Source organism: Bacillus rossius, chromosome 10 (genome assembly GCF_032445375.1).
Source record: "Bacillus rossius redtenbacheri isolate Brsri chromosome 10, Brsri_v3, whole genome shotgun sequence".
Classification (NCBI taxonomy): Eukaryota; Metazoa; Arthropoda; class Insecta; order Phasmatodea; family Bacillidae; genus Bacillus; species Bacillus rossius.
In genome coordinates this window covers 40374299-40397272 of record NC_086337.1, presented here as the reverse complement: position 1 = coordinate 40397272, position 22974 = coordinate 40374299, and the positions used below count along the sequence as shown (strand labels likewise).

The following is a 22974-nucleotide window of genomic DNA, read 5'->3' as shown; positions in this document are numbered from 1 at the left end:
TTGGTACCTACTAGGTTTATAGTAACATAAATTAAGGGACCCACCTAGTCAGAGGTGTGTTTGTATTGGTGAGGTGGGATGATAAGTGCGACGCTCGCTGGAGTTTCAAGCGGTGTATCGCCTGTAAGTAGAAGGCTTTGAACTGGCGCACAGTCTTCTCGTCACGCTTAGGGACACTGTGAGATATGATTGGCGGTAACCGTAACATTATATGGCTAAGAAATTAAGTAATTAGTGTAAATCAAGTCCCTTGAACGCTTCCAGTATCTTTAAATTAAGTACACACCAGATATGTGAAACATGTAACCTCCATAACGAGCAAATCACGTGTTCTCATGTTGCAAATAAATTATAATACGAAGCTCGGAAATAAAATTTAACTTAGAATTCTTTACAAGAACGCCAAGCGTGATAAATAAACCAAAATTGCGTTTTTAACTGCATGTCTTGATGCGGATCACTCGTAGTTTCCGCACCCAGCCAAGGGCGTCGCCAGGGGGGGTATGGGGGGAAATTGCTCCCTCCCACCCCCCCCCCCCCCTAGGCCATCGGCTGGCGACGCCCTTGGCACTCACCGCTAGAATCCAGGCCGGATAAGCTATGTTGACTAGCGAACCATTCAATTTCCAGACGTAAATATTAAACTATAAAATGAAACGGCTCCGATAAAAGCGAAAAAAAAAATACTAAACCCTTTCTTTGGACCTGATTTTAGTCATGAAATTTTAATTGAAATACTCCCCATGTTGTTAAAATTCATTATATAGTCAATATTATAACGTTTCAATGATTGGACCATCGCCGAGTGGCGATAGAATATTTAAAAAATATCGATATTCAACGCGTTTTGAGCTGGAACGGAGGCACTAGATAACCCTCATTATTACGTAGTAAAATAATTAAGAGCTGGGAAAAATATCGCGGTTTCATTGACCCCTAGTATATATTCGGGAAAATTACACCTGTTCGTTGGCTACTCGTGACACTTACCTGGGATGCTTGGGATTCGATACTCCTTTTTTTGAGGGTTGTTCATTGTCTCAGAGTCCAAACAGGTAAACTATGGTCATTTGTCACAATAGCGCCCTTGCATGTTAGGTTTCATTTCAATTGTTTTTTGAACAGATATTTACTTAAGTCTATTTAATATCCGTTAAAATCACACATCGGTTCATAATTATGGCAACTTATTTGAATTTTTATCGCTATAAAATAACTTTTCCGAGTATCTGGTGATAATATTTGTGACGAGAGCCTTAGAAATTAATTCACGGGGGTTAGTGGGGAGGGAAACTTATATATTACTATGCAGCAGATAACGAAATAACCAACTCTGTATGTAACGCAGAGCCTTAACACTTGGCAACACGTGTTGCGTGAAAAAAAAAAAAATTGCATCGTTAAATACGTTCATTTATTTCAGCCAAAAGTAAATGTAGAATTAACCTTGTATTATTTTCTACGCAAATCTTTTCAGAGAACTCTCCCATGGCTCGTTATGCGAAAGCAATATTAATAATAATAACCACACTTTCTAGACTAAAGATGAACCGACGAAGGGGGGGGGGGGGGGAGATGTGGGTTGAAATGGAGAACGGATCTCCTTCTCGCAGTAAAACTTCCAACAATCTGTTTCCCGCGCAAGGCGCTTTCAGAATATTCAGTTAGCACCACCCGTGCGCGGGAGTAGAAAAGGGATGGTTAGAGAGGGTTGGAAAAGGGAGGGAGGTGGCTCTTTTCAATTTGGAACTTCTTCTTCTTTCTCCTTCGTTGCTGCGTCCGCGTCGCTGACGGAAAGTTTCTCCCGCGGGAGGAGAAATAAAGGACAAGGGTTGGGTGAGAAGGAAAAAGGGTGTGGGGGGGGAGGTAACTGGATGGATAAGAGGGTGTGTGTGTGTGCGCGCGGCAGGAATGTGCCAACTTTCGCGGCGCGGTTTTGAACTCTTCAGGGAGGTGTGCAGCCATCCATTAGATCATTATCACGTCGCGAAAGAGCCTTTTTTTTTTTGTAAGACGCCGTAGTGTCAGCTTAGCAGCTCTCATCGGATGACTGCAGGCCAGGTGCAGATTAGGAACTAGAGCTGGTAAAGACATTTTTTTTTTTCCGCTTGTTCTTCCAGGAATATCAACTTGCTGATGCCATTGTATGTAAGTCGGATTTTCTGTGCTTTTCCACTTCCTTTCCTAGCTAACCTTTCTTTTGTTTGAATTAGTTCTTTGAAATTTCATATCCACGACTTAATTCAGTGTCTAATTTCTAATACTTATATGTACCGTAAAATAATCGCAAATGTGTACGAAAAACAAAGGTTACCTTACTTTGGCCATAAATAACTTCTCGACAACTAAAACCTTTTTTAAAATATATATATATTACCCCGAAAAGTAATCAATTAATTACTACTGATTTTAAATACTTAAAAGATTTAAATCTGCATTAAATTATTTATTCCATGATTTAATTTTTATGTCAACAAAAATGAAATATTATAAATTTAAATTTAAAAAAATTAATAAACATTTTAAGATAAAAAATTATTCTCTTTATGCGTAGAAAAAAAAATCAGCAATCTTTAACAATGTTCCAGTAATTGCGCAGTGAAATTAACATTAATAGTATATGGGAGCTTCTAACTTAATCCCTTTTACTTCATGCATGAACTTGTCGTTTAGTACCAAATATTTTTCTTTTAAAACAAATTTTATGTTAATTAAAAATAATTATATAATAAATAACATAGTCTGCGTGAACTCAGAATAAATAATAGAACAAAAAGTGTACAAACAAATTTTTTATATTGAATAAAAATTTGAAACGAAGATCAAAGAGTGATATAATTGATTTTGTTTGAACTGGCCTAACTTTTTTTAAAAATAATAATTGAAGGATATATCGGGATGGTTTCTGAGTTCATTAGGTATAGTCTTGAAGGCTACGATGTCTTATGCATTTATCTCCACAACCGCGCAAAGTAATTAATTGTCAATTTGACTCACAAACAAAGAAAAGTACGTACCCACGAAATTCTTGCATTAAGATGTAACAATTTACGATAGATGAAAAACAATTTTAGAGATGAAAAAATAACGTTACATATGATTACACACATGTGGCTAAAAACCAAATATATGATTATCATAATAAATATCAATAAAAAATGTGAGCGAGTCTGAGTAATCTCCGGAGAAATATAACATCTAACCTCGATAACGAACAAATTCATGTGTTCTCATGTTACAAATACACTTATAATACGAAACTCGGTTGCTAAACAATGCCGAGAGCAGTATATAAATGTATTTCCGAGCCCAGGCTTCAGGCTTGAGGATTGTCGACAACATCTTGGATTTTGACGTCACGGTGACCATATTTTCTGACCTTGATCTTCAAAATTTGCAAAAAATGACTTCAAATTTACCAAAATGCACCAGTTTTTGGAGAGAAAAAAAATCAGCCATGAAATTTAAACAAATTGAAAAATAGAATATTTGCCTATTTCGAGGAAACAATTTCTGTTTATAGGGACAATTTCCCATTTTATTTATCAAAAATTCAAGCTCGAAATTCGGAATATCTCAAAAGACTTGTGCCTTTGAAAGAATGCAAGACTTCAATAAGCCTCGGGTGGGTAGCTTTGACCAAACATTAAATCTTAAATTTTCTACAAAGATACCGAAAAAAGTTTTAAAAAATTAAAAAAAAACTTCAAATTTTTTGTTACTTTTGATTTAAAAATCTGAATTACATTTCAACTAAAATTTAAAAAAAACTTTGCTTATGTCACACGCGCCATCTTGGATTCTTTAACCAACTTGCACGTTTCATTACGGTCGCATCTTGAAAATCCTTAAATATTAAGCTAGATATTCGAGAAAAAAATTTTAAAATAAAAAAATTTATATTTTAATAAAGAACATTTCGCCATATTTGATTTCCGTATTTTTATGCTAGGAAATCGGGAAAAAAATTAAATAAAAAACAATTTACCATCTTGAAAGCCGTAATTATTATCTGGTGTTAATGGAGAAAAACTTTAACTTAAACATATTTCAATATTTTTTTATTAAATTAACATTTTTTCCCATTAAAATCTGATACATAATTACGAATTTTCAAGATGGGGGCCATAACAAACGTGATGATCCAAAATCGCAGTAAAAATGGATTTTCAAGATGGCGGTCATGATGTCATAACCCAGTATCCCGATTACTGAGCTTAAAAAATACGGATTTTCCAGACAGCAGCCATATCGATAGTTGCAACGTTCCAGAATTCAAGATGGTGGGTGTGTCGCAAGCAAGGATTTTTATAATTTTAATTGATATGTAATTAATAATTTTTTTTATTTAAAAAATTAAAAAAAAATTACATTTTTACTCTAGCCAGGAATCGAACCGAGGACTGAAATGATTTAGTAACTAAAAATTTTAAGTAATTTTTTTTTAATATATTTTAAATATTTGGTCGTAAATAAAAGGTTTAATGGTTAAGGTCAAAGCTACCCACCAGAGGGAATGTATGCCTCAATGGGGAATTTGGGTACTTTTGAGGGATAAAACGGGAATTTTTTTTTCGACAAACTGAAAATTGTGGTCAATTTAGTCATTTTTAACAAACTTTGAAGTCTTGAAGCCTGGTGTCGGAAATACATCTGTATACTATTGCCGAACGCGAAAAAATATATACGCAAATTGTGTTTTCGACTACATTTATCTCGTAGTTTCCGCAGCTACATCGACTATCGAATCATTCTATTTGCAGAGCGAAATTTTAAACTATATAATGAACGGCTCCGATAAAAACGAAAAAGTTTTGGAAAAAAAAACAACTAAACTCCGGCATTTTGACCTGATTTTCAGCAAGAAATTTTATTTAAAAAAACGCCAATGTGGTTACACGTTTCCGTTACACTCACGAAATTAATCCCACCCAATTTTCCACACAATGTGTACTGTACCTGCTCCTCAGCCACGGTGTATGCAAACAACAACTTGTCAGTGTTCGTGAAACAGACTGCGTGTGTTGCCTTGCCGGTGACGGTTGGTCAACTGGGTAACCGCCACGAGGCTCGAGACTGTTGCTCTGCCTCGTAGCTCCGGGGTAGAGTGTCCGACTCGCGGCCGGCATGTCCGGGGTTCAAACCCCGGCCGCCGGCGGATTTTTTCACACGAACTTCGCGGGTTCGTTTGCTGGGAAAATCCGCAGGTCGCTTGAGTCGGATCGGGAGGAGCGGTAATGGGTGGAATCAAAAAATCCCCTGAAGACGGCTTCCGCAAGGGAGCGCGTTATTCTGCGCTACCTTGCGGAAGCCGTTGGCAAGGGGGTTTCTCCCCGGGGCGGACGGAGTTTTGCAAAAAATTGCAATTTTTTATTCATTAAAAATTTCACGTTATATCACTTTTTATTTTATTCGTGTAACACGAAACACGTTATATAATCTATGTGTAAAGTAGTTTAATAATATAGCTAGGTAAGCTACGTTTAAAAACAAAACGTTACCATAAAGTTATAATATTAACATTTGTGTAAATATCAAGGAAATTAATTTATATTTTGATTCTTCCAATACTTCCTTAAAACATAGTAATACTCTAAGATTATATTTTTAGAAAATTGTCTTCTTTCTCTCTCTCTGCCGTTATAAAGATTATTAAGATTATTTCATGCGTCAATAAAAAAAAGTCTCAGACATTGCGACGTGACGTGGTCTCAATAAGTGCTTGTAGCATTTGAGATACATCTCAGGGTCTGATTAAACTAGACTGTATGGGGATGGGGTTTACAATAATCAAAATAGCAAAAACATTTTTAAGGAAATTGTTAACACAGTTCTATACCGCCATAAATTATTTACAATTTTGGATGGCTTTCTGGTTTTTGAATAGGTCAGATCAGATGGCATATAAAACAGAAATGACTTGTTCAGTATTTATGTTATATGTATGCCACTTTGACAGTCAGGTGCCAAAAATATTGTTGACGGGTAAAAATGCATACATTAGACAACACATACAAAGCCAATTTTTTTCCGTAACGAATGTAGAAATATACTTGTAAGAAAACTGTTATTCGTAACTATTTGAAATGTTTTATTGCTTGGTTTATAAAAACCTCCAGACTACTATGGTAGTTCATAAAACAAGCAGGTGGCAAGAAAACATCTTACAGCCAAATTTCTTCTTTTATAATGGTTTTATAATGGTTTGTTACGTGTTAAATTATTCTTAGCATGTCGTTTGATTAAAAACCGTCATTTGTCCTTTACAATACTTTAATAAATGTTAACGTAATGCGTGGCCTTCTATACTCATGATGCCATCAGCGTCTTTAAAAAAAAAAGTTTGTAACGCTTCAATTCATATATGGAAGGTAAAATAGAAAGTTAGTTACATGCACAATTAAAAAATGTACATTAGAAAACGTTTTTGTTTACGTTTGCGTTTTTAAAGTTATATTTCTTTAAGCGCGTTATGAGAGTATATTTTTAGGATTAGCGCGCACCATGCAACGAAATTTACAAACAATGACAAATAGGCTACACGTAACAATTATGTATGTGATTTTAAATCTTAAACTGAAGTGATTGATATTGAATACTTATTGTAATATAGTAATAAAATTGTGTTTATAAACTTTCTTAAGTGGATTTAAATAAGGAAGGTTATGTTCCCGTATGTGTAACGATGTCAGGCTGCTTGAAGGCTTTTATTGTCGCTGGCAGGGAGTGGCTGTGGAAGTTTTAGTAGTCTCCTGGCCGTTTACAGGGAATGTTCCCGTGTGTATAATTTATTTGCATTATCATTTTTTAAATAATTAAAATTAATATATTATAATAGGATATTCATCAGAATTTTATTATTAATTCAAATTACTTTTTATTTTATTAAATTATTAATTTTATAGACGTGTTTAAATTAATATTTAATACTTAGTACTTTAACAAAAGCACTTATAACATCCTTTTATTATTTTATTTCTATTATTTATTTGCATTCAAAATTAAAGTTAGTGCAACATTTTAACATTAAGTATATGGTTGTAAATCTGTTTTATCTTAAAGCGTCTGTCATTACTTACCTTAACATTATTGAGATGATTCAATTATATTAATAAATATAATTTGCGTGGTGGCGGGATTTGAACCTCGTTCCTTATAACAACCAGTAAGCTGTCGGGACAATTTGAGTTTAGGAAGGAGACTATGTACTATCAACTTTGTAGTGCCAACGTAAATTCCAGGGTAGTTTCTCTACCATAATGTTTCATTTGGCACACTAGTACGTTTGGTATGTTCTCTAATGTTTACGAAAGTGACTGTACACGGGTTTATGTTGATACACGTGTATCTTTTTCCCATTTTTCCTTTCCATTTTCATGAAATTACTTTTGCCAAATTACCAACAACTAAGATGTTTACACATCAAAAATACAGGGATAATAATACTAACTTAAAATCAATTCAAATATAATAGACTTATCGGTTTATTGACATGAGAAGCTTGCATCTGTGTGTCAATTAATGACATTAAAATATTAAACGTTTTAAAAATATCACATGATACCCTTAAATAGAATATCAAAAGTTATATTTGTGTCTGAAACTTTTGTACGCTATGGCGTATATATGGAAACAGACTATACAAAAACAACGCTGATGGCAGAAATCGTGCACTGAAAAGAGAGAGTAAGGGCCGTATTCCAAGACACAAAAATAAGGGTTTAGGTGTTGAATATGCAATACCTGTACCCTAACCATATTCCAAGTGCACGATAGGACACGGCCAGTCCCTTATTTTTAGGGCACTGATTTTTTGTGTCCTATCTGTTGCCGATTTGATCCATTACTGTATATATTTTTTTTCCTTTTTAATGAACTTTATCGGAACTTTTACGATTACAATTTCCACCCCTAATATCATAAAAAAACAGCAAACATAAATACGGCCAAAAATTCATCGTTTATTCTTGTACAACCAAAATTAAATATTTTATTTCACATTAAAATTCCATATTTTTAAAAAATAAGCTAAAATTACGATGGATTCCACGAAGTACAATTTGTTTATAGCCTCGCACAAGTCCTCGTTTAATAAAACGGCTGCCGATCTGATACCTTACAGGGGTTCAGTTAGGACACGTTTTGGAATATGACCCGAGAGTTAGGGTACGGCAGTTGCCCAACAAGGCAGTGCATATTCGCTACCTTACTGAAACGTCTTGGAATACCGCCCTAAATGCCCACTGGTTTGATTATGGTTCGGACTTATTTTCTGCTGCACTATTGTGTTTCGAGAGAAGATCATTGGGAACTTCGAGAACAGTGGTAGTAATTTATGACGATGAACTCCGATCGTCACAGTTGCAAGCGGATATTCCCTGAATTTTTACTGACTTAAGGCAGGTTATTATTGTTATCAAACAGAAATATTAGGGCGGTATTCCATACCCTTCGGGTAAGGTGGCGAATAAGAACTACCTTGTTGCGATACAACCGTACCCTAACTAGCGGGCCGTATTCCAGTAAGGAAACCAATCGGCAACTGTTTTAATAAACGGTGCCCTGCGCAAGGCTAAAAACTGCTTTCACCACTTTCTAGCGGACGTGTCACAACCATCGATACAATTGTTACTGCAAAAATACTTGAGATAGCTGTACCATCGCACAAAAATAAAACCGTTTTTCTAATTTTCTCAACTACTTTTTAAGTTGCGATTATTTCTTGTTATGACTATTAAAGTGTACAAATTTTTATTCCTGGGTAGTTGCGCTATCATAAAATTTCATTTGGTACATCCCCTGAAAATGTCTATATAGGAGTTACGCAGGTCCGCTATCTTGACGATATCGACGAAGAAGAAGTGAACTCAGCGAGCGCATGCGCGGAATTTGGGCAACTGATGGGACAACAAAATCTGTTCCCTAAAAATAAGGGATTGGCCGTGTCCTTCGTGCACTAAGAATACGTAAGGAAGGGTACAGTGTAGCATATTTATTACCTGAACCCGTATTTTTGTGTCTTGGAATATCGGCCTTATAAACCCGTATGTTTGTTTGTTGGAATACCGACCTTAGAAAGTGATTTACTAAATTTAATATTATATTACTTGCATGAAAACTGCTGCTTTTTTCTAGCGTTGCAACCACTTCTCACTTGAACCACCTATTTTATAAGTGTTTGAATATATATATATATATATATATATATATATATATATATATATTCATACATACAGACGTTGCCCAAAACAAAACTATATATATATAGTTTGGTTTTGTTATGGCTGTTACATACTGATTGAGGTAACGTCTGTATGAGCTGCTCTCACCGTGAAATTAATCGATTTCTAATCGTTCTAGACCACCAATAGAAATACGACACTGTTGCCAGATCGAGCGAAGATCGTGACGTCCCGTTATGTGTTGGGGCAACGTTTAGTTCATTCTTGGGACTACATAGGTTCACTGCATCGTGGGTTCGAAAAGCAGAGTGGCACAACTGCTCATTAGCAGAGATATAATAAATAATTCCAATAGAAATGTTTCAGAGCTCTGTCTGCGTTATCGAGCGACGTTGTCGTAAGCAACAGGTGGAAGTCGGTACGGCTCGGTTTTGACAGACGATCCCGACAAACATTTCCATCTTTTCCTTCCCCTCTACTTCCCCCCCCCCCCCCCTTTTCTAGAACCGTCGTTTCCCGGTTGCACGGGCAACAGCCAGGTGGATGTAGGAGTGGAGGGGGGCAGTGTCTAAATATAGGTACCCCCCCCTCCTTCCCGACCTGACATTTGACGGCGCGTAGGTTTGCTCAGCCTCATTACCTGGAAAGGGGAGATCGATAAGGCCTGCTACCCCTACTCCAGCCACTACCCCTCCCCGCTACACCCCTGTGATCCCGACAGACTCCTCCCACGGGCCTCGGGCGCCCACGCTAGCACTCTGCACGCCGTACTTCCGGCCTGTTCCAGCTGCCGCCAGTACACGAATACAAACATCACCGCAAATTTTATCTTCTACGTATATGACGGACAATCGGACCTCCATCGCACTGCAACAAAATTGCGGATGTGATTTCAAATTTCAAGATGGCGGACGTGAAGTCACATTATTTAAAAAAAAAATCGTTAAACCAAAATGGCGGCTGTGGGTCAGGATCGTGACGTCACCGTAACGTAAAGTGCAACATTCGGAAGTGGGACACTCGATTACGAGTTGGCTGAGTGACGACGTTATAATTCGAAATATAGAATATACTGGCTGCTACAAACAGTTTTCCGTGTGAAGTTATTGGCGTGTAAGTAGACACGATTTTATGATCATCAATAAAACTCCTAATGTTTCATATCTGCCTAAATGGTGGAAATTTTGCAAGATTTTACCGATTGTAAATTAACAGTCTAAAACGCCTTTAATTTTTTTCTAGTTTTTCAGTTATACTTTTATTCAAGGTCTATTTATTAAATTTTTACTCGATACCTTCTTGCACTTTTTTACTATCCCAAAAATTTTACTTACTCATATTTACTTAGTGTAATATCATGGGAATAAAATGTCGGACAAGTGATGATAATTACGAAGGCTTACGCACCTTTTAACACCCATAAGTGAACATATGTGCAAATAGTTGTGGCAGAACAAAGATTTGGACGGGAGGCATCGAAATAAAATCATACAAATATAACGAGGGGGAAAAAAAGTCATCAGTCCACACAGATGAAGGTACGCCGGTCCTCGGTTTGATCGCGCCATCCAACAAGCAAGCGAGACACACAGAGTTGCCAGTTTTCCCGTCTCCCCCACGTGGGCATGATAAGCAGCTGGGTGCCACATCTTCCCCTCTTATCCCGGACCGTGGGAGATGGAAGGAGGAGGGAGGTTGTTTCCTTCCTTCCCCTCCCTCGCAGGAAACCAATCAAGCGGGAGTGTCCCGCCGGCAACAGGTAGGCCTACTTCTGGCCGCTGGGATTCAGGCGCAGATGAGATTCCGCGCAATCGCTGTCCTTACAGCTCGACGCTCCTGAATGGAGAAGGCCGGCAAAACCCCTTTCCCGCTGCGAAACTCGAAACTCCTCACAGCATTTCCACCAAAGGTTACAACCGCTAAAATATAAGCTTTCACCGGCCACCTCTGCTCTGTATTAGTGTAGACACATGGAATGCATTTTTCTTAATTTATTTTTTATAAAAAATATATCAAATGGACTAGTTTTCAACATAACAAATAGAGAAACATTTCATTTAAATTCATAACACAAGAAGTTATATAAATTATTAAGTTTTTACTAGAATCTTGAATCTTGAATTTAATCAAACATTTTTTTTAACATTTTTTTTTTGTAAACCTAGATTTGAGTGTTCATGATGAAACAAATGGTTAATCGACTATTTCAGGGGGAAAAAAGGCTTTATTTTTGAAGTAAGGCCTACCTAAAATGTTTTTTTTTAATTCATTCTGATAAAGATTGTGTTATATTTCCCAGGTGCCAGCGCAGCTCTTGACCGAGCCGAACTGACAGACGACTTCAGCAGCTATGCTAGTGGCGATACTAAGGTGAGAAATACCGGCTGCCTCTATATATATATACTAGCATATATCATGCTACGTACCTATCCCCCTCCCCCCCATTTTTTTCCGTCTTCCCATTCGACCGCTAGTGCGTGTGTTGGAGTGGCGTCGCAGCTGACGCACTCTCCTCCTCTACCGGTTCCCCCACCACGCACCTAACTGTCCCCCTCATGGGATCAGAATTTCCGTAACTCTTAGAAATTGTAGGCTCCTCTGTAAAGAATTTTCACTTTTAAAAACTTTTTCTCGCGAGTTAATTATTTTTAATGACCAATCTGGGGTTACTTTACGAGTTTCCCTCGCATATTAGGGTTTAAAAGAATAATCCCAAAATGTATACTTGCATGATAGGTAAATTTTATGGTTTGACAAGTTGATGATATTCAGTATTTAGAGACAAGGTTGGGTAAACTCTTGCAACTCCAAGCTACGTCCGCCACATTTTCCACTTGGAAAATAAAATCCTGTTTTGGCCCCTTGCCGGGAATCGAAGTTGGGTCAGCTTGGAGTAAAGCGAGCGATTTGACCACCCAACTACCGTAGCCCCTTTTACCTAAGACCTCCGGCATAAAGCAGCAACGTTAAGAGGATATGAATTGTCGCATCGTGTATAAATGTCGAAACAATAAAATCTTAATGAATTGATACAATTCGTTATTTTCGGCTAGATATTTTAATTTCTGAGACATGTATGTGAATAAATGGTTTTAGAAAAATTTTCATAAAAAATATACAAATATAATAAATGGCTGTAAACTTATTAAAATCACTTAATAAAATTCTGTATAGCAACTAAACCTTTGAAACGAAATATATTTCAATTTTAAGCTGCTATTTACTTACTTAAAATATATATAGTTTAATTGTAAAATAAAATCATTCAGATATATTTCCTTCTAAGATTTGGTTATTTAGAGGTTTTTTCTTATGGAAACAAGTGTGAAGTATGCGAAAGAATGCCCAATATTAAATTCAGACATTCTATATTTTATAGACTTCCGACTGTTAGAAATTAAAGCATATTTACGGTATTTTCTACGAAGAATGCTCATGAAATAAACTAATACTTCTTCATGGTGTCAATTAAATTGATCTTTTTAAAAACTAAATAGAAACGTACTTCAGAGATGAGAGTTGAAAGTTAAAAAGCTTTGAATTGAGAGTTGAAAAAAATATGGAAAAGTACCTATATAAAAGTATGCGTATGAATGGAAAAGCGTGCTAAAAAAAGGGAAAAGTAATAGAAGTTGGTTAATTTGTGCATAACATGTTAAAGTGTGAAAAAATATCTTAAATGTAAAACGTGTAATAGTATAAAAATGTGAGAAATTGCAAATGTGTGCAAAATTATGATAAAGTATGCAAAGTTTTATTAAAGCATATGAAATGTGTTTTAAGTATGAGCATATGTGGAATTGCACAAAAGCGTGCAATGGTGTGCAAAAGTATGAATGCGTATGGGAAATTATTGGAAAGTAGGAAAAAAAGTATGATAATGCATGAAATAATAATGAAAACTAATGGGAACGTATGCAAACGTATACGAATGTATTAGATAATTTAAAGGCTTAAAAACTTTTAAAAGTGTAAAGTTATCCGAAAGTGTGTGAGAAAGTTAGTGTATAAAAGTAAGTGTCCGGTAGACTGTAGATTGCTGTAGAACTAATGTGCTGCAATGCCATGGTAAAGCTGGAGTTCTAATGCTCTATTCTAACTTATTTTAAAGATAAAAGGAAACAGTAAAGTACAAAATTCATAATTGTAACAAACATGAAGACGAAAAATCGCCGAAAACTTTTATTTATTTTACGCACTACTTTATTCTTCATTGCTTGACACTGTTTGGCGGTTTTGTATGTCTTTCACTTATCGCCTATGATTTTCTATTATAAAACTGAATTTACACATTTATCACTCCGTAATGTGTGGAATTTCATAATTATGTGTAACTAAATGTATTAAAAAGTTTACCCAAATCCTTTACAGTATTAATGACGTGATTGAAATACAATATTAGACTAATGACGTTGATGTTTCAGCTACGTATAAATAAATTAAATGTTGAAGGTGGAAGCTAATAAAAATTTTATGTTTTGGACTTACAATACGGGTATAGGAAAAAAAATAATTTCGGTATCATCTGCATTGGGGTTTGAACCGCGAGCTTGTAAATCGTGTGTGTTTTAAACTCGCGTTTTTATTAGTTGCTCCACCGAAGCAATGTGTGATATGGACGATAATGTTTCAGTAGTAAAAATGATACTCCTTGATTTTTTTTACTTAATGTATATAATTGTCATGTCGTAATATAAATGTGTTGATACGTTGCTTAGAAAAGCTGTGACATATGTTGTAGTTTTCAACGGAAACAATGTTGCGCTTTTTACGGGTGATTTGAGGTGGATTATTGAGTCGTTAGAAAATGATGTGAAATCACTTCGAAATTTTTTTGTGCCTTAGCCCTGAATATCAAGATGTTTCAAAATGTATTGAATCTTTTTTAGATATAAAATTAATTTTATTTTTGTGCATAAATGTAACTGTGTTTTAAAGATTGTTTTCTTTCGTTGAATTCTAAATAGTTTACCTTTTGTTTTCGGTTCTGCCTAAAGCCCGTTATACCATGGCACGTAAACAGAGCCGTATCTCTCGGGACATTTCACTTTCGCATCTGCTGCTTCTACAATGCACGTAAACGTAACAAATTGCAACCAATGAGAGTGAATTTCAAGATTACGAAATAATAATTTAACTTTAAAAAAATATGTTTCCTAATCTAAGTAGAGCAGAATTTGCATAGGCTATACAATAAAAATAAACGACAACGTAATAAAGAACAAATTTTAACGTATTTTGAACATAACAATAACATGGCTACCACCGCAGCCAAGAACTCTGCTTCTGTTGCTCGCACAGATCAACGTAAACGCAAGAGCTCAGCATTTCCGAGCTAATACGTGTAGGTTCGTCTCCGTCTGCGTGTTATTGTAGAAACTCTGTTCCGTGAGATGCGTTTCCGTTAACGTGATCCGTCTCCGTATACGTGCCATTGTAGGACGGGCCTTAGCTTAGCAACTCCGTGCGAGCAATACAAAACAAGTATTTATCTTCGGTGGTAGCCATGTTTGTTTGCGTTTAAAATACGTGAAAAATTGTTTCAAGTACAAGAATGTATTGTGTTTTATCATTACACTAGCTGCCCGACCCGGCTTCGCATGGCTATACTAATGGAAAAAAATTAAGCCACATCTCCCATTTACAGCAATGGTAAATAAAAAAAAATTCAGTGAAAATTTATTACAATGCTATATAATGAATAGCACCGATGGTTTCCCGACTCGTTTACGCAACGTACAACTGATGTATCTGTACTTCGCTACGGCAGTCTACAGGCAGATCACTCTTGCGCCGCTCATTATACATGCCCCTCCTTGTGGGTACGCCACTGCCGCGCGATGCCCGTTGCCATGGAGACGCAGAAGGCATGAACAATGCCTTTTCCCGGCTGAACGGCTGAACGGATCGTAATGAAATTTGGCAAGGAGATAGATTATATCCTGGGGATGGACATAGGCTATATTTTGTCTAAAAAATAAATAAATTTTAAATGGGTTAAAAAAATATATCATAATTTTATGTAACGTGTGTCATACATATACAAACTGTTAGTGTCATTCCTCTATGTCTGCCGAGCAATAGCTTTCAAGCCATTACGTTACGTTTTGCTATTGTAAGGAACTAAGTAGAGAGTAAGAAAAAAATAAATATCTTGACACTTTGTAGTGTCGCCATATTTGTTTCAGTTTTCAGTACCGTTTTTGTATATTACAATTTAAATTATTTTTTTTACAGTACCTACTTATAACTTATTTGCAAGGAGTTTGGTTTAGTGTTTATAATTTATCTGCTGAGTGTCAAGAGTCTTAGGGCTACTGAGACCGAAGACCAGAAAAATTTATCAATTACGTAATATATTGTTGAAAAATTTGAATTTTACTAGTTTAGGTAGGTCGATTTTTTTTATTAATTATAATAGTTACGTGTAATTGCCATCTTCCTTTATTTCATATTAAACATTATGTTTGGTTGAGTGTGAGATAATTTTATTTATGTATGTTTTAATTTCATTAATTATATATATATATATTCTTACCTACCTACTTCTATTAAATTTCAGGTGGATGTTAACATTGTCATTCCAGTTGAATAATTTTTTTTTGTCAAATTAGTTGTTATTTATACTTTTTGTTTCATTTTGGATTATGTTTTTTTTTTAATTAATTCAAAGATTTGTCGTGTGTACAGGGAGTGATATCTCTATTAATTTCTATACTCCTTTGGATAAGCGGAATATGTCCACCACAGTTAGACATATATACAAATCCTACAAATGTTTTAAACATTATTATGAAAAATAAAAAATAGTTTCACAAACACCCTTAGTTATTTTTTGGTGTGTATGGTTTGAAGTTTAATATTATGTATGTACGTAAATTCTTAAACATAGAGTTATTTATTAATTTATTTAGAAAATTATTCATAGGTAGGTAATAAGTTTTCCTTTATATCTCTTTCGATTTGGAGTGTTTCCGAGCCATTCGGGGTCCTCAATATCACCCCCCCCCCCCCCCCCAGGTGGTTAAAGCCCCAAAATTTTTAAAAAATCTTTCTCTTTCGATTTTAAGCGTTTTCGAGCCATTCAGGGTTCTAGAACCCCCCCCCCCCCCCCCCCCCCCGGCCCCTCTGGGAAAAAGCCCCAAAATTTCGATAATTTTAGGAATTTCAAATATCTATTCTTTCGAGATGGAGTGTTCCGAAACATTCGAGGTCCTGAACCTCCACCCCCCCCCCTCCCTTTTCTCAAAAGTGAAAGCCACAAAATTTCAAAAAATTGGAGAAAATTGTATTAAAATTAAGTCATTACGAACTAAAGTGTCCGGGGCATGGTGGAACTTTTACCCAAAGTCGACTTCGCACCCAATTATGTGGGAGGTGGGGGGGAGTGCAAAACTCCAAAATTACGACAAATTTCAAAAATTTCTTAAATTTAAGTATACTTTTTTACTATTTAGAGTGTTTCCGAGCCATTCGGGGTCCTCAAACTACCCTCCCCCCACAAGGAGTCAAAGACCCAACAATAAAAAAATTTCCCAAACTTTCGAAAACCTATTCTCTTTCGGTTTGGAGTGTTTACGAGCCATTCGGGGTCTTCAACATCACCCCCCCCCCCCCCCTTCTCAGGGGTAAAAGCCCCAAAATTTAGAAAATTTTAAAAATCATTCCCTTTCGATTTTTAGTGTTTCCCTGCCATTCAGGGTCCTCAAAATAACCCCTCCCCTCTGGGGACAAAGCCCCAAAATCTCGAAAATTTCAGGATTTTCAAATATCATTTCTTTCGAGATGGAGTGTTCCGAACCATTCGAGGTCCTGAACCTCCACCCCCCCCCCCCCTTCCTTTTCTCAAAAGTGAAAGCCACAAAATTTCGAAAAATTGGAAGAAATTGTATTAAAATTAAGTCATTACTAACTAAAGTGTCCAGGGGATGGCGGAACGTTTACCCAAAGACGTGTTCTCCAACAAATTTTTGGTAAGGGGATTGGGGGAATGCAAAAACCCAAAATTTCGAAAAATTTCTTAAATTTAAGAATACGTCTTTTTACTATTTGGAGTGTTTCCGAGCCATTCGGGGTCCTCAAACTACCCTCCCCCCACAAGGAGTCAAAGACCCAATAATTAAAAAAATTTCCAAAATTTCCAAAAACCTATTCTTTTTCGATTTGGAGTGTTTACGAGCCATTTGGGGTCCTCAACATCACCCCCCCCCCCCAATCAGGGGTCAAAACCCCAAAATTTAAAAAATTTAAAATATCATTTTTTCGATTTTTATTGTTTCCCAGCCATTCAGGTTCCTCAAAATCACTCCTCTCCCTCTGGGGACAAAGCCCCAAAATTTCGACAATTTCAGGAATTTCAAATATCATTTCTTTCAAGATGAAGTGTTCCAAACCATTCGAGGTCCTGAACATCCACTTTTCGCAAAAGTGAAAGCCCTAAAATTTCGAAATATAAGAATATATATAATTGGATTTTGGTATGTATGACGTCGATAAACTCTTACACCGTTTGACCGATCGCCATGAAAGTTGGCACATCGAAGTGTTTTTATCATCCATTTTTTTTGTAACTCGCCGCTAGATGGCGCTGTAGCGCATCAACTTATAAACCTTTCAACCGATCGCCCTGGGTAAACAGAAAATCATAGGTCACAGATACACAAACAGTAATTATGTGTCATTTCTTAATGTCCAACACACTGGACATATCGCTATCCATTTTGCTGTAACTCGCGGACAATATTTTACCCGGTGTTCAGCCCGGGAAAAGCCGGGTACTGCAGCTAGTATATATATATTGATATATATATATATATATAGATATAGATATATATATATATATATATATATCAGTCCTTGTCAGAATTCTAACGGGAGAGGAAAATTGATGGTCCGAAAAATGAAAATTAATTAAAAATAATAAAAATGATTCTAGTAAAAGAAAAAGAAACAAATTAAACACAGAGAGAGGAAATAAAACAATAGTTTAGGTTTGCGATTTAAAGTGATAAAAAGTATTTAAATACTAATTGAACTCTTCTGAGGGTACTGATTGCTTCGTTGTTAATATCACACGGGTGTTTTTTACTTGTATGGGAAAATTAAGAATGATAAGGCATCTAGTGCGTGGCAACAAAGTTAATAGGCAATAGGAAATAAACTTCTAGCGCCTGCGGCATTGTCAACACACACTTCGTACGTGTACTGCATGTTGTATCTAACCCCTTCCAACGCATTTGATTCTAAATTGGACTTTTAGTAAGGATCCCTAATGTTATTGATAATATAATATAGCCTATAGCCTTCTTCGATAAATGTAGGTACTATCCAACACTGAAAGAATTTTTCAAATCGGACCAGTGGTTCCTGAGATTAGCGCGTTCAAACAAACAAACTCTTCAGCTTTATAATATTAGTGTATATATATAAGATGTAGCTCAAAATTTATTTCACTAAACTTAAAGATCTAACAAAATGTGTGCCAATCATATCCTCAAATACTTTAATACCTTAAATCGTTAGTATTAGAAAGATGATGCGTGCTCGGAAAAAACCATCAAAGATAAATTTTGAATGAAATGAAATTCAGAATTCAAACACTATCAAACTATGTAATTGACAAGGACTACATTATTTACGTCCACAGAAGCTACCAAGGCAATGGTTTTATCTGTCCCCAGCTAAAATGCCTTGGGAATTTTTGTTTAGCACATGTAGAATTTGTTTTTACACAAAAATACATAATTTATTTTCTATTTTTATTTATTGTACTTTTTATAATGCGTGGAACCTTTCTCAGAGCGATGTAAATCATTTCGTGCAGTAAGCGCAGTATATCTTAAATATTAGGGGAAAATGATACCACCCTAAAATACGAGAAAGATATTACATTTATTAATTTACGAACATTTATATCCAAACAACTTAGAGTTTCATAGCTGTTATGCTGAAAATATTATTTGTTGTCCTTTACGTTTTTTTAAGGATTGATTATAGTGGGGAAGATTTATTTTACATAATTTCATGGACATACTCATTGCACGCTTAAGCTGTTTGTCACAGAAAATCTTCCAGAATAGACAACAAAAATGAACACATAAATACGCTAAGAACAAGCCAACATCAGGCTATGTCAAATGTTGGATGCCTTGAAGAACCAGGTAATTCCGTGGAAGGTATTCAGGAAGATATTTGTGTTCGCCTGTGCTGTAATGTAATCTGATCAAATAACTTCCAGATTGTCAAGGCATGTAATATTCGATATCAAAAAATATCGGCCTTGTTCTTAGTGAGTTTGAGGTTTTTTTTGTCCATTCTTGAGGATTCTCTATAACAACCAGTGTAAAGCAGCAATTGCGTAAGTCCATGAAATTATTTTAATTGTGGTCCTTGTTCAAGAATAAATTTTATCTTCACCAGGCTTTTAGACATCCAGCACGGGAAGAAGCATACAGTTCACAGGAACGAGAGCCGCACCCGAACTGTTCCGTAGTTCTCCGGAATTTTTCCGATAGCTCATGAGAAAACACCATATGGCAAGGATTTTGATTCAAGCTAACATTACCTAACCAATCTTACATTTTAGTTACGATAACCTAACCTAACCCACCCTCCCCAAAAAAAGATAATAAAGAACTATTTTTCATTACACTGACCGAACATAACCTAAAATTTTACTTCGGCAAACTTCGGAGCTGTTCGTGTAGCGGTTGGGGCTTTCATCCCTGTGAACTTTTGGCTATCCATCCTGCGCCTGGTGTTAGCTTAGCAGCTCGTTTTGGGGAGGGGAGGAGCGCGGAAAAAAAAAATGTACTTTATTCTCACACGTCGTGATTCATTAGCAGGAAGGAACGAGACAGGGCGCCATTTTGTTGTTCGAGCGCAGCAGCCTACAGAGCGCCCCCTCGGGAGTATCGCCTCGCTGGCCGGAAATACGTGAAAAGGGGACTCCGGAAATTGGATCCCACACTACCCCCCCCCCCCACCCTCTTCACCCTCTTTCCAGCCCCCATCAAAGGACACCCCCGCCGCGGTGTGGGGTCATGCCACCTCGTGGAATTTTTCATTCTGAGCGCTGGAAATTATTCCCCCTCGCCAGCAACTACCGTCCTGGATACTGCTATGCCTCACCCCGTCGACACACCGCCACCAATTATTTTCCCCCCAAACCATAATAAAACATAGTGTTTTTTTTTTGTAGGACGGGCCTGTGTTTGGGAGGTACCTAGGCGCATATCCGGCTAAAGCCTATACACAGAAGAAAAAAAAAAATTTCTGTACTTTTACGAACAAGTAATATTTTGCAATACTACAAGAAAAAAAATAGCTTTGTGCAATACATGGCTATGGTTATTTTTGCATATATTAAATACTTATCTCGAGATAACAATGAGTATGTCTTATAGAAATTTTGACTCAAATTTTAATATTTTAATTTTCGTTTCAATCAAGCATATTTTTTTTTTTCAAACCATGGAAAAGATAATCGAATGGTCAATAATTGGCTTTATTGTGTTTATTTATGTGCTCAGTTTATGCTGGAAAGCTATTCAGGTAATAGTTTTAAAATAACTTTTTTACTATTGGAAGTAGTGGGACAACACAAAGCATGAATGCCGCGGAAAGAATACAAACCCAGCAAGCACTAATTTGTAGTGCTATAAGTAGTTGTTTCGATGTAAATATAAAATTTACAAGTATCTGCGATTTTTTATAAATGTTCTGTTCCATTTATAAAAAAAAATAGTGTGTGCGTTCAGACATACTGCATTGATAGGGTCGCATAATTCGTGTGCTTTTTGGGGGGATTGGCCAGTCGTGTGGCACGATTGAAGCCATTACTAACTCCCCTATCTTCAATCTAGATTAAAACTGCGTTAATTTGGACCCAGGTAATAAACGCTGCACGGACACAGGGAAAACCCCGGGCACAGACATGCGGGTTTCAATTAGCATGCATTAATTGTAGGAGAATGCAGGAGACAGGATGGTCAGGCTGAAGAGTTGATCGGGGCAGAAAAAATGTCTTCCATGCGGGGTGTTGGATGCCACTTGGACGCCAGTTCCATTTTCATATTCTCATCTGATTTTAACGTGACAACGTCTAATAAATCGTTGAACGCCAGCTGCACGCACGAAAAAGTGTCCCGTTACGCTCATTGTACACTTGCGCCGCATCTATCTCCTTTCCACTCGATTGGAACAACCATCGATTTGACTTTTTCGAGGCATATTAAACTTGAAACACTCCCATTCGTTTCCTACCTTTCCTATCCTTAACAGAATAACACAGATTGGAAGAAGTTAAATAGCAAACATGTGTAAAAGTTATAGTTAAAATAATCTGTTCGTTAAAGTAATAAACATATTTGAATTAATGAGTGCAAATAAAAGTAAATTTATCAATTAAATTGTAGATTTAATTTCACTCCTTATTTGTATCCATACAAAATAGTGATGATTCAATAAAAATGATTCAATTTTATTCATAAAAGTATGCAATCATTTCATCAATGTTTTGTTATGACGTTGTCACGTTAAACTATCGTCCGTAAACCCACTTTACAGGCAACCAATTTTTTTTATTTTGTTACCTGGGTCGCGAACGCCCCTGGCGGTGAGTAGCTTGACTTAACCACCCACCTTGCTTCCAGCTGCATCTAACATCTGAGGGAAGAAGAAAAATAACTCACAGAACTAGGCACTTGTCTGACGGCATTCGTTGACACCCCGATCAGTTCCGAACGTATCCGAAGTTCATCGGCGTATCGCTCGACTTCGCGGTCTCCGGAATTTAAAAATAAATAGACCGTATTTTGTACCTTTTTTTTACAGTTAAGTAACATTTTTAATGTCTCTGGCCTAACTCAACTAATATTTTATTTCGGTTACGATCAAACTTGACGCGAGAAAACATTTGCCCAATAAAATAAAATAAAAAATAATTTTTTTTTTACAAAAATTATAATTTTGTAACAACGATTTTACATGTTAATTATCTAACGGACCAAGCATAACCTACACTTTCCTTCGTGACGTTAAACATCCGACTATGGATTATTCGGAATCTTGACTCGGGGTCAATGAATCTTAGGTTCCTCCACCACCAACACCACCACCAATCGGCGGCCATTTTGTTTTCCAAGGGGAAGCCCGCGTTTCGCAGTTCTTTTCATTACGGAGACTTTTCTATCGTTTCACTCCATCCCCCGTCGCCCTTTTTCTCTTCTTTTCAACGTCTTTCCTTCTTTTTTTTTTTTTGCCTGCTACACGGACGGAACCGAAATTCCTGTAGATATTGCAGTTTTTTTTATCTGAATGATAGATATCTCTTGGGAGATTTGGACAGTGATAAACTGCCGAATCCTTTCAGTAAAATTTATTGTGAAAGTTTAAAAAAAATGCTTTGTTTGAAAGCACTGACGAATTATTCATTATTGTCAAATATGGTGCTAAACTGCCTTTGTTACAATTGTTAGTAAATAAAAAATATATATAACGTATTGTGCATTCTTTTCGTCGATATAGTCGTGTTATAGCCGTATTTGCTGTAAAATAAAAACATATTAAGCACAAAGAGTTTTTCTTTTATCTCAAAGCGTATTCTAGCTTCAAAAATTCGGTACCGTCAGTTCTGTTGGTTAGGTGAAAAATAAATACATGCTCAATATTTACGTTTGTTTCAATTTTATTAGACTTTATATCTTAGATAATTTTACTTAAAATTAATTGACTACTTTCGCAAACATATGATATTAGGTTACGAGTTTTTAATTCCTAGATAAAGGTAAGC

At 36.2% G+C, this 22974-nt stretch overlaps 1 protein-coding gene across 1 annotated transcript in view; it reads left to right on the top strand.

Moving 5' to 3' along the window:
- Positions 1 to 22974, top strand: part of LOC134535647 (death domain-associated protein 6-like) — a 158511-nt gene that overhangs the window by 35072 nt on the left and 100465 nt on the right. Inside the window, exon 2 of the mRNA XM_063374834.1 lies at positions 11482 to 11552. Within this exon, the coding sequence (XP_063230904.1) occupies positions 11482 to 11552 (71 nt within the window). The remainder of the gene's footprint in view (positions 1 to 11481; positions 11553 to 22974) is intronic.